At 48.7% G+C, this 15,172-nt stretch overlaps 1 protein-coding gene across 3 annotated transcripts in view; it reads right to left on the reverse strand.

The window, feature by feature from the left end:
• Positions 1-15,172, reverse strand: part of PLEKHM1 (pleckstrin homology and RUN domain containing M1) — a 57,295-nt gene that overhangs the window by 14,305 nt on the left and 27,818 nt on the right. For all 3 annotated transcript variants that reach the window (XR_011562100.1, XM_070773654.1, XM_070773656.1), the window contains 2 exons: positions 5,638-5,902; positions 1,293-2,213 (listed from right to left, as the gene is read on the reverse strand). Coding sequence is in view for 2 of the 3 variants with exons in the window: in XM_070773654.1 (XP_070629755.1) it covers positions 1,293-2,213; positions 5,638-5,902 (1,186 nt within the window). In the remaining variant the exon portion in view is untranslated. The remainder of the gene's footprint in view (positions 1-1,292; positions 2,214-5,637; positions 5,903-15,172) is intronic.

A 15,172-nucleotide genomic window follows, 5' to 3' on the forward strand; every position in this document is an offset into this window, starting at 1 on the left:
CAAGAAGCTCTGCTCTGCATAGCTTCTCCATCCTCCGGGGGTGGAAGGAGGAGGGGGACCAACCACAGACCACTTCCTTCAGATGCTTGAAGCAGGCTTTCCCCTCCAGTCCCACATGCTCCACCCTGACGGGACGGCTCCTAGACGGCGCACAGCTGCGTCTCCCCGTGCAGCAGGGCCACCTCCTCACAGTTCAGCTGAAAGGCCCAGGCTGAAGGAAATGGGTGTCTGGACTGAGGAGAAGACCTAGAAATGGGATGTGAGCAAGGGAGTATCATGCAGCCTTGAAAGCACGGGAGTGGAGAGGCCCTGTGGGTGCCTGGCTAAGAGCACAGGTTCTGGGGCCACTAAGTCCTCTTCCGGCTCCACCATCGCTCGCTGTGTGAACCTGGGACAGGACTCACCAGTCCTGTGACTCAGTTTCCTCAGCTATAAATAGAGACAAATCCCAACGGGGTTGTTGTCAGGATTAAATGAGACAATCCAAAGAAAGCATCTGGCCCAGTGCCTGGCATGGGAGGACTGGATCTGATGATGCTAATGACACAGCAGATGTACTGACGCAGAAGAATGTGCTAACATATTCCTAACTGGATTAAAGCCAAGCTGCAGAACAATAGATATAGCTGAGCTGTCTAAAATCGTGGCCACAAGCCACAGGTGCCCATTTAAATATATTATTAAAAAGGATTTCCCAGGTGGCTCAGTGGTAAAAAAATCCGCCTGCCAGTGCGGGAGACCCAGGAGCCATGGGGTCGAAGAAGCCCCTGGGTCGAGAAGATCCCCTGGAGGAGGAAATGGCACCCTACTCCAGTATTCTTGCCTGGAAAATTCCATGGACAGAGGACCCTGGCGGGTTGCAGTCCACGGGACTGCAAAGAGTCAGACACGACTGAGCATGCACACACACACATTATTAAAGCCAAATGAAAATTCACTTCCTTCCACACCAGGAAGCCACACGAAATATGCAGTAGCCACACGTGGCTTGTAGCTACGCTACTGGATAGCACAGATTCCAGAACATTGTCATCGTCACAGAAAGTTCTGTTGGCCAGTAAGTAGTAGGAGCCTATTTTTGTAATTAAATACCTGTGCACACTTGTAAAAGCTTGCAAAAATATTTGAAGCCCTGGCTCCAGAAGAATATAATATGATCATGGAACAGCCTAATTTGCTGCAACATCCCCGAGGCAGTATGGGGGCGCCTGTGGGGAGCAGGAAGGAGTGCAGAGCCTAGAGCAGGAACCCCAGTGCGGGCAGGCTGGAGGTGGGGGACAGGGAGTCAGCACCTGCACAGAAGCAGCCCTGGGAGTCGAGGCCTTTCTCTGTGGGGATGGCCACCAGGTACTGCAACAGGAAGCCGTTCTCCCGCGTGGCAAACTTCAGCACCTCCTGACAGCTTTCATCCAGACTGCCACCGAGGGTCACCGCCTCCTCGGCCGTCTCCAGGTAGGACGCCAGGACCTTGCGTAGCATGTCCCTCCACAGGGCAGCCTCCTCGGCATTCCCGGCCTGCAGCTTCAGGATGGCCTTGGCCGTAATGATTTTGAAGAAGGCTGGGCCCCCGAGGCTCGTGTCCGGCAGGATATCGCGGATGGTCTCGACTCCGTGGCTGTCACTTAACATCTTCTCGTTGTTTCTCACGCGGAAGCACTTGAGGGACTCCAAGGACAGGGAGAAGATGTAGGGCGTCCACGTGCGGTCCGTGTACAGGTAGAGAAGGGACTCTTTGATAGCGTCGGGCTCAGGCACCTGGGAGAAGGACCAGTTGAACTGCGGGCCCTGGGGGGTTTCAGCCTCTATGTGCAGGTCCGAGGGGGCGGGGTGGCCACCCTGGGGGACCTCTGGGGGGTCCTCGGGCTCCTCTGGGTACTGGATGGTCACCCAGTCGTCCTCCTGTAGGGGCCGGCACTTCTGCAGCACCTCGCGCACCCGGTCCAGCCAGTCCTCGGCTTCATCCCGGGACGAGGCGCGCAGGGTCAGCTTCTTGCCAGAGAAGAGCAGCTCGAAGCGGCCATCGCTGTGGGCCGGCCCCACGGACTCGCAGCGCAGCAGTGAGCAGGTCTCCACGCAGGTGCGCTCCTTGCCGCTCAGGAAGAGGCGCAACTCCAGTGGGGAGAGCTCGCAGAAGAATTCCTTCCAGATTCCCATGGCCCCCCGCCGCTCCACCGTGCCCAGCTTCAGGAGCCCCCGGAATGGGTTGGACAGCCCTGCAGGCAGAAAGAGGCGCTTTAGATGATAGGTCTGCCCCTTCGCCACCCTGGATAATATCCGGGGCCCGAGTCCTGTCGTGGGTGTGGACTCTGTGACCACCCGGAGAACATAGGCCACCGCCGGCTGGATGGGAACGTATTTTGAGAGCCTCCCTCCTACCCTCACCCCAGCTGATGACTGCATTCTTGAATTTCACTGAGAAAAGAAAAGCACTTCAACAATCACCTCCATGTGCGCTTCACTACACCCCTTCCAGCATCTGCACCCACACTCTGAGTCCCGTCGCTGGGGATGAACTGACTGTGCTTCTGTCTGAGGCCACCCTCCCATCTGTGCAATTGTGCAGGGGGTCCCCCCACCACCACCCCGCCTACTCAAGGACAAGGACGTCTCTCCAGCAATCTTTTCTGCCCCTCCTGCGTCACTGTCTTCTCCCTCTCTCCTGGATCATTCCCATCAGCCCACAAACTCGCTGTTATTTCTCCCAGCATTAAAAATATCTCTCGACTCTACTCACATCTCTAATTACCACCCTGGGTCTCTGTCCCCTTTACAGAAACCCCCCTGAGGAGGCGTGGGAATGTCTCTGGGACTCCCTCCTTCTATTCTTTCTTGAACGTCCTCCGAGCAGCCTTCTGTCCCGAGTCCACAGAATCTGCCCTTGGCAAGGCTACCAGGCCCTCCTTGTTGCCAAGTCCTAAGGCTAGTCGTTGGTCCCCATCTGGCCTGGCCCATCAGCATCGCGGCACACGGCAGAGCCCCGCTTTCCTGGGGTCTTCTCTGCCAGCACTGGTCCCCCTCTCCTGTCTCCCGGATGCTCCCTCCTCTCACTGGCCTCTTCATGGAGGCCCTGGGCTTGGCCCTGGTTCTCTTCTCTACTAATACCCACTTTTCCAAGCTGGTCTTCCCTGGTCTTGGGGCTTTATGCCAACAACTCCTCAGTTTTCATCTCCAGCCTGGACCTCACCCTTGAGCTTTAGATTCCAATCTCCATCTGCTCCGTGTATGTCTAATAGGCTTCTCAAAGTTGACACGTCCAAAAACGTGTTCCTGATTCTCCCACTCCAAACCCGCTTCTCTCCTGATGTTCTTCGTCTAGTAAAATGGCAAACTTCATCCTCCCAGATGCTTGGGCCAAAAACTTGGGAGCTATCCTTGATTTTTTTTTTTTCCTTTCACACCCCACATCTAATCTATCAGCAAATCCTCTTGGTATACCCAGAGCCTTTCTCCACTTCTCGCCACCTCCACCACTCTCACAGGGGCTTGGTCCACCATCATTTCTGGCTGGGCTTATGGCTGTGGCCTCCTGACTGGTCTATGTCCCCCTGAAGCCCCTCAAGAAATGAGCCAGGATGAATCCCCTGGAGAGTCCCCAGAGTCAGATCACGTCTCTCTCAGAGCAAAAGCCAACGTCCTTACTGTGGCCCATGAGGCCCCCCATCACTCTGACCTCATCTCTAGCCACCCCCTTCCCATCTCCTCTGTTCCAGCTACTCTGGTCTCTGCTGCTTACTGGACACATCAAGCATGTTCCTGTCGCAGGGCCTTTGCACACGTTCTCCCTGCTTGAAATACAACGATCGCCTCGTGCCTCTCTCCCCACCTTTCCAGTCTCCTCAAATGTCACCTAATTTGTGAGGCCTCCCTTGGCCAGCCTTTATTTATTTATTCACTTTCTGGCCGTGCTGTGCAGCTTGCAGGATCTTCATTCCCTGAACAGGGATTGAACGTGGGCCCCAGCAGTCAAAGTGTGGAGTCTTAACCATTGGACCATGAGGGAAGTCCCTGGCCATCCTTTATGAAACAGTACCCTGCCCACCTCCCAGTTTACTATTCCCCACAGGAATGATCACCCGCCCCACTATATGTTTACTTGTTCATCTGCTTATTTCCTGTCTCTCACACTAGAATACAACTCCCATCGCTTCTCGGCCTTTTGGCTAAGATCAAGTGTAGAATACAACTCCCATGAAGATAAGGACCTGGCCTGGTTTCCTGTTGTGTCCCCAGCACCTAGAATAGCACCTGGCACATCGCAGATGCCCAATAAGTATCTGTTGAGTAGGGAGTGTGTGTACCACACACAGCCCAAGGCTCCCTGATCCCTGGGGGCTAGCCATCTTCCTGAACAAGGGGGTCCAAAGGACACACAATTCTCTCTCCCAGCTTGGACTAGCCTTAGAGATTTCAAATCATTGTGTAGGGTCTTCCTATCCTTCCGGGTACCTGATGATACAGGCATAAAGCACACCTTCTCTGGTATGGTTGTAACCATCACATGCGCTGAAAGAAAAACCTAAGAGGAGGTGGCATGGAAACCAGGGCTGTGCCCAGACTCCCTGAACCAGGGCCCCAGAAACCCAGCCAGCATCCTCTGCTGCTGCTGCTGCTGCTGCTGCTAAGTCGCTTCAGTCATGTCCGACTCTGTGCGACCCCAAAGACGGCAGACCACCAGGCTCCGCCGTCCCTGGGATTCTCCAGGCAAGAACACTGGAGTGGGTTGCCATTTCTTTCTCCAATGCGTGAAAGTGAAAAATGAAAGTGAAGTCACTCAGTCCGACTCTTAGTGTCTGACTCCTAGCGACCCCATGGACCGCAGCCTACCAGGCTCCTCCGTCCGTGGAATTTTCCAGGCAAGAGCACTGGAGTGGGGTGCCATTGCTGCTGGGTCACTGCAAACAGAGAATGAGGCGACAAACAGACTGACCCTAGCACACACTTGCACATTTGTTTGTTTCTGAGGGTTACAGAAAAATTAGGTTATGGTTGTTCAATGCTTTACGGAATTTCATAGGATGTGGAGGTCGAGCTGGCCTCCTTGTGAACTGCACACAGAGGACACTGAACAAATGGCAGATCTGAAAACCCCACCAGAGCTGCTAAATAAACCGTCTGCGAGAAGGGCCTTAGGGAGGAGCAGCTGGAACATCTGAGCCTTCAAGAGGCGGGCGGGGCTTTCCTTCTGGGGTCATACTCCTAAGATTATTTTATGTATCTTACATATAATCTATGGATAATCATTAAGATTTACAGGAGAGTTTCAGGGAAGTTATTTTCCATTCTCGTGTATGAAACAGTACTCATGTACTCTGCAGGCAGTTTTGAGCATTACTGTCTTAAGAGTTTGAGAGTGGATGTATCTGTGTGGCTGATTCACTTTGCGGTACACCTGAAACTAACACGGCATAGTAAATCAACTATATTCCAATAAAAATTAAAAAAAAGATTTTATGAGAAAATACAGTACTCTTCCCGAAATGCCTTCCTGAATTACTCTGCAAGGGTGCTCCTTATTACATTTTGGGATGAGGTTTTTCTTGGGAGAAGATACCACCCAATCAGTAACGCAAAAGAACTGCTCTCCGAAAGGCACTGCTCATGCGCAGTGCGGCACCGGAAGCCCGCAGAGCTGCCTACCCATCTGCCGTCGATGCACCACCCTGAAGTTCCTGTGTTCCGGCGGCGGCAGGGCGGCCGTGCTTCTCCCGCTTCCTGGGGAAGGTGCGCAAGCTTTGTCTAAGGCCTCCATGGAGCAGCTTCGTCTTGGTTCTTGCACGAGGAGGCCAGGCCTTGACTCAGGAATCTCTCTGGGAGAAGCTGTGGCGGCATCAGAAGGACTCTGTCTGGGCTGTTCCCGGGGAGGCCGGTAGAAGTCATCTTCTGAGATCCAGCTCTTGCTTTTCTATTGGGAAAGAAGGAAAGGCAGGTTCGTTTGTTTTTAAAAACACCTTTATTGAGACACGATTCACACCATAAGATTAAACCATTTAAAGTGTATAATTCAGGGACTTCCCTGGAAGTCCAGTGGTTACGACCCTGCCCTTCCACTGCAGGGGGAGTGGGTTCCATCCCTGATTGGGGAACTAAGATCTAGCATGATGTGACAAAAAAAAAAAAAAAGTGTGTAATTCGGTAGTTTTAGCATATTCATCGGAGAAGGCAACGGCACCCCACTCCAGTTCTCTTGCCTGGAAAATCCCATGGACGGAGGGCCCTGGTGGGCTGCAGTCCATGAGGTCGCTAGGAGTTGGACACAACTGAGCGACTTCACTTTCACTTTTCACTTTCATGCATTGGAGAAGGAAATGGCAACCCACTCCAGTGTTCTTGCCTGGAGAATCCCAGGGACAGGGGAGCCTGGTGGGCTGCCATCTATGGGGTCGCACAGAGTCGGACACGATTGAAGCGACTTAGCAGCAGCAGCAGCATATTCATGGAGTTGTGCAACCATCAGCACAATCTATGTTTAGAACATTTTCATTGTTCCATAAGGAAGCCCCATCAGCAGGCACTCCCTGTTTACCCTCAACCACTCCAGTTCTAGGCAGTCAGTAATCTACTTTCTGTTTCCATGTGTGAGGACTCGGTTGTGTCCAACTCTTTGTGACCCCATGGACTGTAGCCTGCCAGGCTCCTCTGTCCATGGGATTCTCCAGGCAAGAATACTGCAGTGGCTTGCCATTTCCTCCTCCAGGGAATCTTCCTAACCCAGGGATCAAACTCACCTTTCTTGTGTCTCTGCACTGCAGACAGATTCTTTACCCCTGCACCACCTGGGAAACCCCCTCTGTTTCCTTGGGTTTGCCCATTTTGAATATGTATAAACGAAATTTAACAACATGTGGTCTTTTGAAACTGGTTTCTTTCCCTTAGCATGATGTTTTCAAGGTTTATCCATGTCCTGGCATGTATCATTACTTCATTCCTTTTTATTACCAATTAATATTCCAATTATGGATTTATCATGTTTTATATATCCACTCCTCAGAGGATGGACATATGAGTAGTTTTCTGCTTTTTGGCAATTATGAATAATGCTGCAGAGAACCTTGATGTATAAGTTTTTCTGTGGATGCATGTTTTCTATTCTCTTGGTACACACCTAGGAGTGGAATTGATGGATAATATAATAACAAAAAAGATCTCAATGACCCAGATGACCATGATGGTGTGATCACTCACCTACAGCCAGACATCCTGGAATACGAAGTCAACTGGGCCTTAGGAAGCATCACTACAAACAAAGCTAGTGGAGGTGATGGAATTCCAGCTGAGTTAGTTCAAATCCTAAAAGATGATGTGTGAAAGTGCTGCACTCAATATGCCGGCAAATTTGGAAAACTCAGCAGTGGCCACAGGACTGGAAAAGGTCAGTTTTCATTCCAACCCCAAAGAAAGGCAATGCCAAAGAATGCTCAAACTACCGCACAATTGCACTCATCTCACACACTAGTAAAGTAATGCTCAAAATTCTCCAAGCCAGGCTCCAACAGTACGTGAACTGAGAACTTCCAGGTGTTCAAGCTGGATTTAGAAAAGGCAGAGGAACCAGAGATCAAATTGCCAACATCTGTTGGATCATAGAAAAAGCAAAAGAATTCCAGAAAAACATCTGCTTCATTGATTATGCTAAGCCTTTGACTGTGTGCATCACAACAAACTGTGAAAAATTCTTCAAGACACGGGAATACCAGACCATCTTACCTGCCTCCTGAGAAACCTGTATACAGGTCAAGAAGCAACAGTTAGAACCGGACATGGAACAATAGACTGGTTCCAAATCGGGAAAGGAGTACGTCAAGGCTGTATATTGTCACCCTGCTTATTTAACTTATATGCAGAGTACATCATGAGAAACGCTGGGCTGGGTGAAGCACAAACTGGAATCAGGATTGCTGGGAGAAATATCAGTAACCTCAGATATGCAGATGACACCACCCTTATGGCAGAAAGCTAAGAGGAACTAAAAAAGCCTCTTTTTGAAAGTGAAAGACAGTGAAAATGCTGACTTAAAACTCAGCATTCAAAAAATGAAGATCATGGCACCTGGTCCCATCACTTTCTAGCAAATAGATGGGGAAACAGTGGAAACAGTGAGAGATTTTATTTTCTTGGGCTGCAAAATCACTGCAGATGATGACTGCAGCCATGAAATAAAAAAGACGCTTGCTCCTTGAAAGAAAAGCTATGACCAACCTAGACAGCATATTAAAAAGCAGAGACATTACTTTGCCAACAAAGGTCCGTCTAGTCAAAGCTATGGTTTTTCCAGTAGCCGTGTATGGATGTGAGAGTTGGACCATAAAGAAAGCAAGAAAGCTGAGTGCCGAAGAATTAATGCTTTTGAACTGTGGTGTTGGAGAAGACTCTTGAGAGTCCCTTGGACTGCAAGGAGATCCAACCAGTCAACCCTGAAGGAAATCAATCCTGAATATTCATTGGAAGGATTGATGCTGAAGCTCCAATACTTTGGCCAGCTGATGTGAAGAACTGACTCATTAGAAAAGACCCTGATGCTAGGAAAGATTGAAGGCGGGAGGAGAAGGGGATGACAGAGGATGGGATGGTTGGATGGCATCACAGACTCAATGGACATGAGTTTGAGCACACTCTGGGAGTTGGTGATGGACAGGGAAGCCTGGCATGCTGCAGTCCATGGGGTCACAAACAGCTGGACACAACTAAGCAACTGAACTCAACTGATGATAACTACGTCTAACATTTGAGGAATTTCCAAGCTGTTTTCCTAAGTGGCTGTACTATTTGACCTTCCCACCAGCAATGTATGAGGGTTCCAATTTTTCCACATCCTCTCCATCATTATTATCTGTATTTTTGATTATAGTCAGATGAGTGTATGGCTATAATATGCAGTGCACACTTATGCTTTTTATTTGCATTTCTCTGATGTCTAAAAACACTGGGCATGTTTTCATATGCTTATTGGTCATTTGTATATTTTCTCTGGAGAAAGGTCTATTCAAATCCTTTGCCGATTTTCAAATTGGTTTATTTGTTCTTTTGTCATGTTATGGGTTGAACTGTGTGTGTCCCCCCGACAACCCTGCAAAAGATATGCTGGAATCCTACCCCCCAGTACCTTAGAATGTGACCTTATCTGGAAAGTAGAGTTGTTGCAAATGTGTTAAGATGAGGTCATACTGGGGTACAGTGGGCCCTTCACCCAATGTGACTGATCTACTTATAAGAGGAGAAAAGAGAACACGCAGAGAACACCGAGCCAAGCCAGAGATCCAGAGGGAGAGCCCCGTGTGGTGACAGCGGCAGGGCCTGCAGTGATGTGTCTACAAGCCGGGGAGTGCCCAGGGCTCCCAGGGCTACTGGCGACACTACAGGCTGAGAGAAAGGCGTGGAACAGATTCTTCCTCAGAATCTCCTGAAGGAACCAACCCTGCCAGCATCTGGACCGTGCACTTCTGGCCTCCAGAACCATCAGATACACCAGTTGCCCCTTATCTATGGTTTCAGTTACCCACAGCCAACTTAATTTGCCATTAAGTGGCAAATTCCAGAAATAAACCATTCACAAGTTTTGCACTGTGACCCTTCTGAGTAGTGTGATGAAACCTCTCATCGTCCTTCTCCATCCTGCCTGGGACGTGAATCACCCCTTTATCCCACTATCAGTCACTTCATTAGTAGCCCTCTTGGTTATCAGATCGTCCACCGTGGTATCACACTGCTTGTGTTCATGGAACCCTGATTTACTTAATAAGGGCCCCAAAGCACAAGATGAGTGATGCTGGCAATTCGGATCTGCCAGAGAAGCCGTAAAGTGCTTTCTTTAAGTAACACAGTAAAAGTTCTTGACTAAATAAGGAAAGAAATAAAGGATATTCAAAAGTTGTTAAGATGTACGGTAAGAAAGGGTCTTCTATCTGTGAGATTATGAAGAAGGAAAAATAAATTTGTGCCAGCTTTGTTGCTGCACCTCAAACTACAGAAGTTATACCCACAGCACATGAATAAGTGCTTAAAGTTAAGATGGAAAAGGCATTACATTGGTACAGTAAGATATTCGGGGGGCTGAGAGGTCACATTCACGTAACTTTTATTACAGAACACTGTTATACCTGCTCTATTTTATTATTGTTCATCTTTTACTGTGCCTAATTTTTTTAATAGATTTTTTGATGTGGACCGTTTTCAGAGTTTTTATTGAGTTTGTTACAATATTGCTTCTGTTTTCTGTTTTGATTTTTTGGTCACCAGGCATGTGGGACCTTAGCCTCCCAACCAGGGATTGAACCTGCACCCGCTGTGTTGGAAGGTGAAATCCTAAGCACTGGACCACTAGGGATGGCCCTTACTGTGCCGAATTTATAAATGAAACTTTATCATTGGTATGTGTGTATGGGAAAAAATATAGTATATGTAGGGTTTGGTAGTATCCAGTTTCAGGCATCCACTGGGGATCTTAGCACATATCCCTGTGGATCAGGGGTGACCACTATAATACATTTCTGTGTTTGCAGGCCATCCAGTGTATAGTCCTTTGTTACAGAAGCTGCTGCTGCTGCTAAGTCGATTCAGTCGTGTCTGACTCTGTGCGACCCCATAGACGGGCAGCCCACCAGGCTCCCCCGTCCCTGGGATTCTCCAGGCAAGAACACTGGAGTGGGTTGCCATTTCCTTCTCCAATGCATGAAAGTGAAAGTGAAGTGGCTCAGTCGTGCCTGACTCTTAGCGACCCCATGGACTGCAGCCTACCAGGCTCCTCTGTCCATGGATTTTCCAGGCAAGAGTACTGGAGTGGGGTGCCATTGCCTTCTCCGTTCACAGAATAATCAATCATATATCAAATCATCACAAAAATACTATAAATATCTTACAACTTTGTAAATTATACTCAATAAAGTTGAAAAAAAAATTTTAAGATATTTTAAAAAGTCTATTTAAAAAATAATGATGAGGAGGATGATGAAAGCTAACGCTTGGAGCCAGGAACTGGACTAAAAGCTTGATATATAGTAATTCATTTAATTCTCACAAGAAGCCCTAGGAAGTAAATACAAGTTGCAAGGTTTCTTTCTAAGTTCGGGGTACTAGGCCCATATCAGATACATGATCTGCAAATAATTTCTCCAGTTCTGTGAGTTACCTTTTAACTTTTTTGATAGTGCCCTTTAAGGCTTCCCTGGCAACTCAGAGGTTAAAGCGTCTGCCTGCAATGTGGGAGACCCGGGTTCAATCCCTGGGTCAGGAAGATCCCCTGGAGAAGAGAAAGGCAACCCACTCCAGTATTCTTCCCTGGAGAATCCCATGGACAGAGGAGCCTAGTAGGCTACAGTCCATGGGGTCGAAAAGAGACATGACTGAGCGACTTCACTTTCACTTTTCACTTTCTTTAAGGCAGAAAATTTTTAAATTTTGATGAAGTCCAATTTATCTGTTTTTTCTTTTGTCTCTATGCTTTTGGTATCACACTTAAGAACCCACTGCCGGGGCCTTCCCTGGTGGACCAGTGGTTAAGAATCCACCTTCCAATGCAGGTGACGCGGGTTCAACCCTTGGTCAGGGAACTAAGATCTCATGTGCCACGGGGCAACTAAGGCAACATGCCACAACTAGAGAGCCCCCATGCCACAGTGAACAGCCTGCACGTGGCAATGAAAGGGTTCCCCGTGCTGTGGCTAGGACTTGATGCAGCCAAATACATAAATACATAAACATTAAAAAAAAATGATTGCCTAAGCCAAGGTTACAAAGATTTACTCCTATGTTTTCTGCAAAGAGGTTTACAGTTTTAGCTTTTATGCCTAGATCTGTGATCAGTTTTGAGTTAATTTTTGTATATGGTGTGAGGAAAGGATCCACCTTTATGCACGTGGATAACCAGTTGTCCCAGCACCATTTGTTAAAGGGATGTTGAATTTTTCAGCGCTGCTTGTAGGGTTTGAGATGGAGGAGGCATGGGCAGGCAAGACCCAGATATATCACTAGCTCCTCTGCATTTACTTCCCATTTCTGAGCAGGTCCCCAAGGCTCCAGGCAGCCAGGCCATGCCCCTTCCTTCTCTGCTATCTCCCTGAATCTGATGTTGCTCACTGGGCTGACGGAAGTGCGGTGGGGGTCAGGAGGCTCGTGGGAATGAATTCTGGCTCTTTTTCTTCACTATTTCAAGTGCTCCCTGTCTTTTTGTGCCTAAGCGTCATGGGAGAGCAGAGGCAGGGAAGCTGGCTGGATGCCCTCAGTGGCTGTCTACACAGAGGAAGTGAGTCACCCAAGGGCTGCAACCAGCCCAGCTGTTGTGTTAAGTGCCAAAAACCTCACTCTGACGTTGCTATTTCCAACCCCTAAATTAAGACTGCCCTCCCCACTCCCACAGACAGGGAAGGGGAGCAGGGCTGGAGCTGCCCAGAACGTCAGAAGGATTGGTTTGAACAGCTTCGTCCATTCAGATGCTGTCAAGTTCCTTAAGCCAAGAGTGGTGAGTTCTGAGTCAGGAGCTTGGTGGCAGGGAGGCTCACAGAACTTGGCTTCCAAAGCTTCTTCCAAAACCCTCAGAACCAGCAGGTGCTTCCTTCTGCCAGTGACAGGACAATGTGTCAATCAGGGTGACTGCCAGGGACCACTCACAACTCAGGATCCCAAACAAAGCCTGTCTAAGTCATCAACACCCAGGGGAACTCCCTAAGGAAATTGGGCTGCAGGAGCAATCCTGTGGCCATCCAGGGAAATTCCTGGAGCTTGGCGCACACAACCTGGGAAACCCTTATGGGAGAGACCACTTTTCCTTAAGACTCAGCTCAGAGGTCATTCATCACCTCCTCCTGGAAGCTGTCCTTACTCATCCTCAGCCTACACCCCCTCCAACCCACCCCCAGGTAGGTTTGAGATCCCTTCTGCGCTCGTATGGCATTTTACGCTTACCTCCATCCTAGCACCTACAAAGCTGTTTGGAATGGTCATTCTTTGTGCCTGGCACAGAGTTATAAAAGATGAGGGGGGTACTTCCCTAGTGGTCCAGTGGCTAAGCCTCTGCACCCGCTAAGCAGGGGACCTGGGTTTGATCCTCGGTCAGGGAACTAGATTCCACATGCCACAACGAAAGATCCCACATGCTGAAACTAAGACCTGATGCAGTAACTAAGACCCAACACAGTACAAAAATAAATAAACATATATTTTTTAAAAAGATACGGTGGGAATTCCCTGGTGGTCCAGTGGTTGGGATTTGGTGCTTTTCACTGCTGAGGGCCCAGGGTTTAGTCCCTAGTTGAGGAATTAAGATCCCACAAGTCACAGGCATAGCATGGTTCCCCCAAAAACCCAAAAAGATGAGGGAATAAATCTTGACTATCCAAATGTTTTCAATGTAAAATAACAAAGGTGGGGTGAGGAAACAAGGAAGGAGACACATGTGGATTTTGTGATGCTGTACGCTGCCGTACCATATAACTGTGCTTATTTCACATGCTAGCAAGGTTATGTTCAAAATCTTTCAACGTAGCTACATGAACCGAGAACTTCCGGATGTACAAGCTGGGTTTCAAAGAGGCAGAGGAACCAGAGAGCAAATTGCCAACACTTATTGGATCGAAAAACATCTACTTCTGCTTTACCGACTATGCTAAAGCTTTTGAATGTGTGGATCACAGCACACTGTGGAAAATTCTTAAAGAGACTGGAGTATGAGACCACCTTACCTGCCTCCCAAGAAACTTGTATGCAGGTCAGGAAGCAACAGTTAGAACAGGATATACAACTGACTGGTTCAAAATTGGGAAAGGAGTAAGTCAAGGCTGTATATTGTCACCCTGCTTATTTAACTTAGAGTACATCATGTGAAACGCTGGACTGGATGAATCACAAATTGGAATCAAGACTGCTAGGAGAAAATATCAACAACCTTAGATATGCAGACAATACCACTCTAGTTGAAGAAAGTGAAGAGGAACTAAAGAGCCTCTTGAAGAGGGTGAAAGAGGAGAGTAAAAGAGCTGGCTTGAAATTCAGCATTCAAAAAACTAAGATCGTGGCACCGAGTCCCATCACTTCATGGCAAATAGAAGGGGAAAAAGTGGAAGCAGTGACAGATTTTATTTTCTTGGGCTCCAAAATCACTTTGGACAGCGACTGCAGCCATGAAATTAAAAGACGTTTGCTCCTTGGCAGGAAAGCTATGACAAACCTAGACAGCATATTAAAAAACACAGACATCACTTTGCCGACAAAGGTCTGTATAGTCAAAGCTACTGTTTTTCCAGTAGTCATGTATGGATGTGAGAGCTGGACCATAAAGAAGGCTGACTGCCAAAGAACTGATGCTTTCAAATAGTGGTGCTGGAGAAGATTCTTGAGACTTCCTTGGACTGCACGGAAATCAAACCAGTCAATCCTAAAGGAATTCAGCCCTGAACATTCATTGGAAGGACTGCTGCTGAACCTGAAGCTTCAGTACTTTGACCACCTGATGTGAAAAGCCAACTCACTGGAAAAGATCCTGATGCTGGGCAAGAATAAAGGCAAAAGGAGAAGGGGGCAGCAGAGGATGAGGTGGCTGGAGAGCATCACGACACAATGGACTTGAATCTGAGCAAATGCCCGGAGACGGTGGAGGACAGAGGAGCCTGGCATGCTGACGTCCATGACTTAGCGACTGAACAACAACATGCTCACTGGTGAGGGCTTCTCTCTCCAAGGAGGAGAGGGAGACTGCTGGGAAGTATCCACACATGGCCCAGTGACCACAGGCCTCCCACCAGGAAATAAGACTCTGGGGAAAACCTTTTGTTCTCTTAAGCAATAGAGAAAAACAGTGGGAACGCTGGGTCCTTGGAGCTTCTGCACATGAGCCTGGACTGAGCTCTATAGCTGTGCCCCACTCCAGGATCCCGAGTTATTACAGGGAGGGGGAAGCACACCACTGTGCCCCCTCCCCACCTTCCTGCCTCCTGCTCACTCAGGGGCCCCCGCCTGGCCTGTTCCTGTGGGGGGAGATCACCATTGACCCAGGATCTAAGCCAGAGCAGCACCTGCCACCAGCACCCAAGATGGAAGAATGCCACGTGGAGTTACTACAGGTACCGGGATGCTACGCACAACAGCTGAATCCCTGAGAGGCGTCTGGCAGAGGGGTGAGATGTCAGGTCTCTAGACCACTTTCAAAACATCCCTTTTGTTCAGTCTGTCCTCATCACGTCAGGTG

This window comes from Bos indicus, chromosome 19 (assembly GCF_029378745.1).
Source record: "Bos indicus isolate NIAB-ARS_2022 breed Sahiwal x Tharparkar chromosome 19, NIAB-ARS_B.indTharparkar_mat_pri_1.0, whole genome shotgun sequence".
Lineage (NCBI taxonomy): Eukaryota > Metazoa > Chordata > Mammalia > Artiodactyla > Bovidae > Bos > Bos indicus.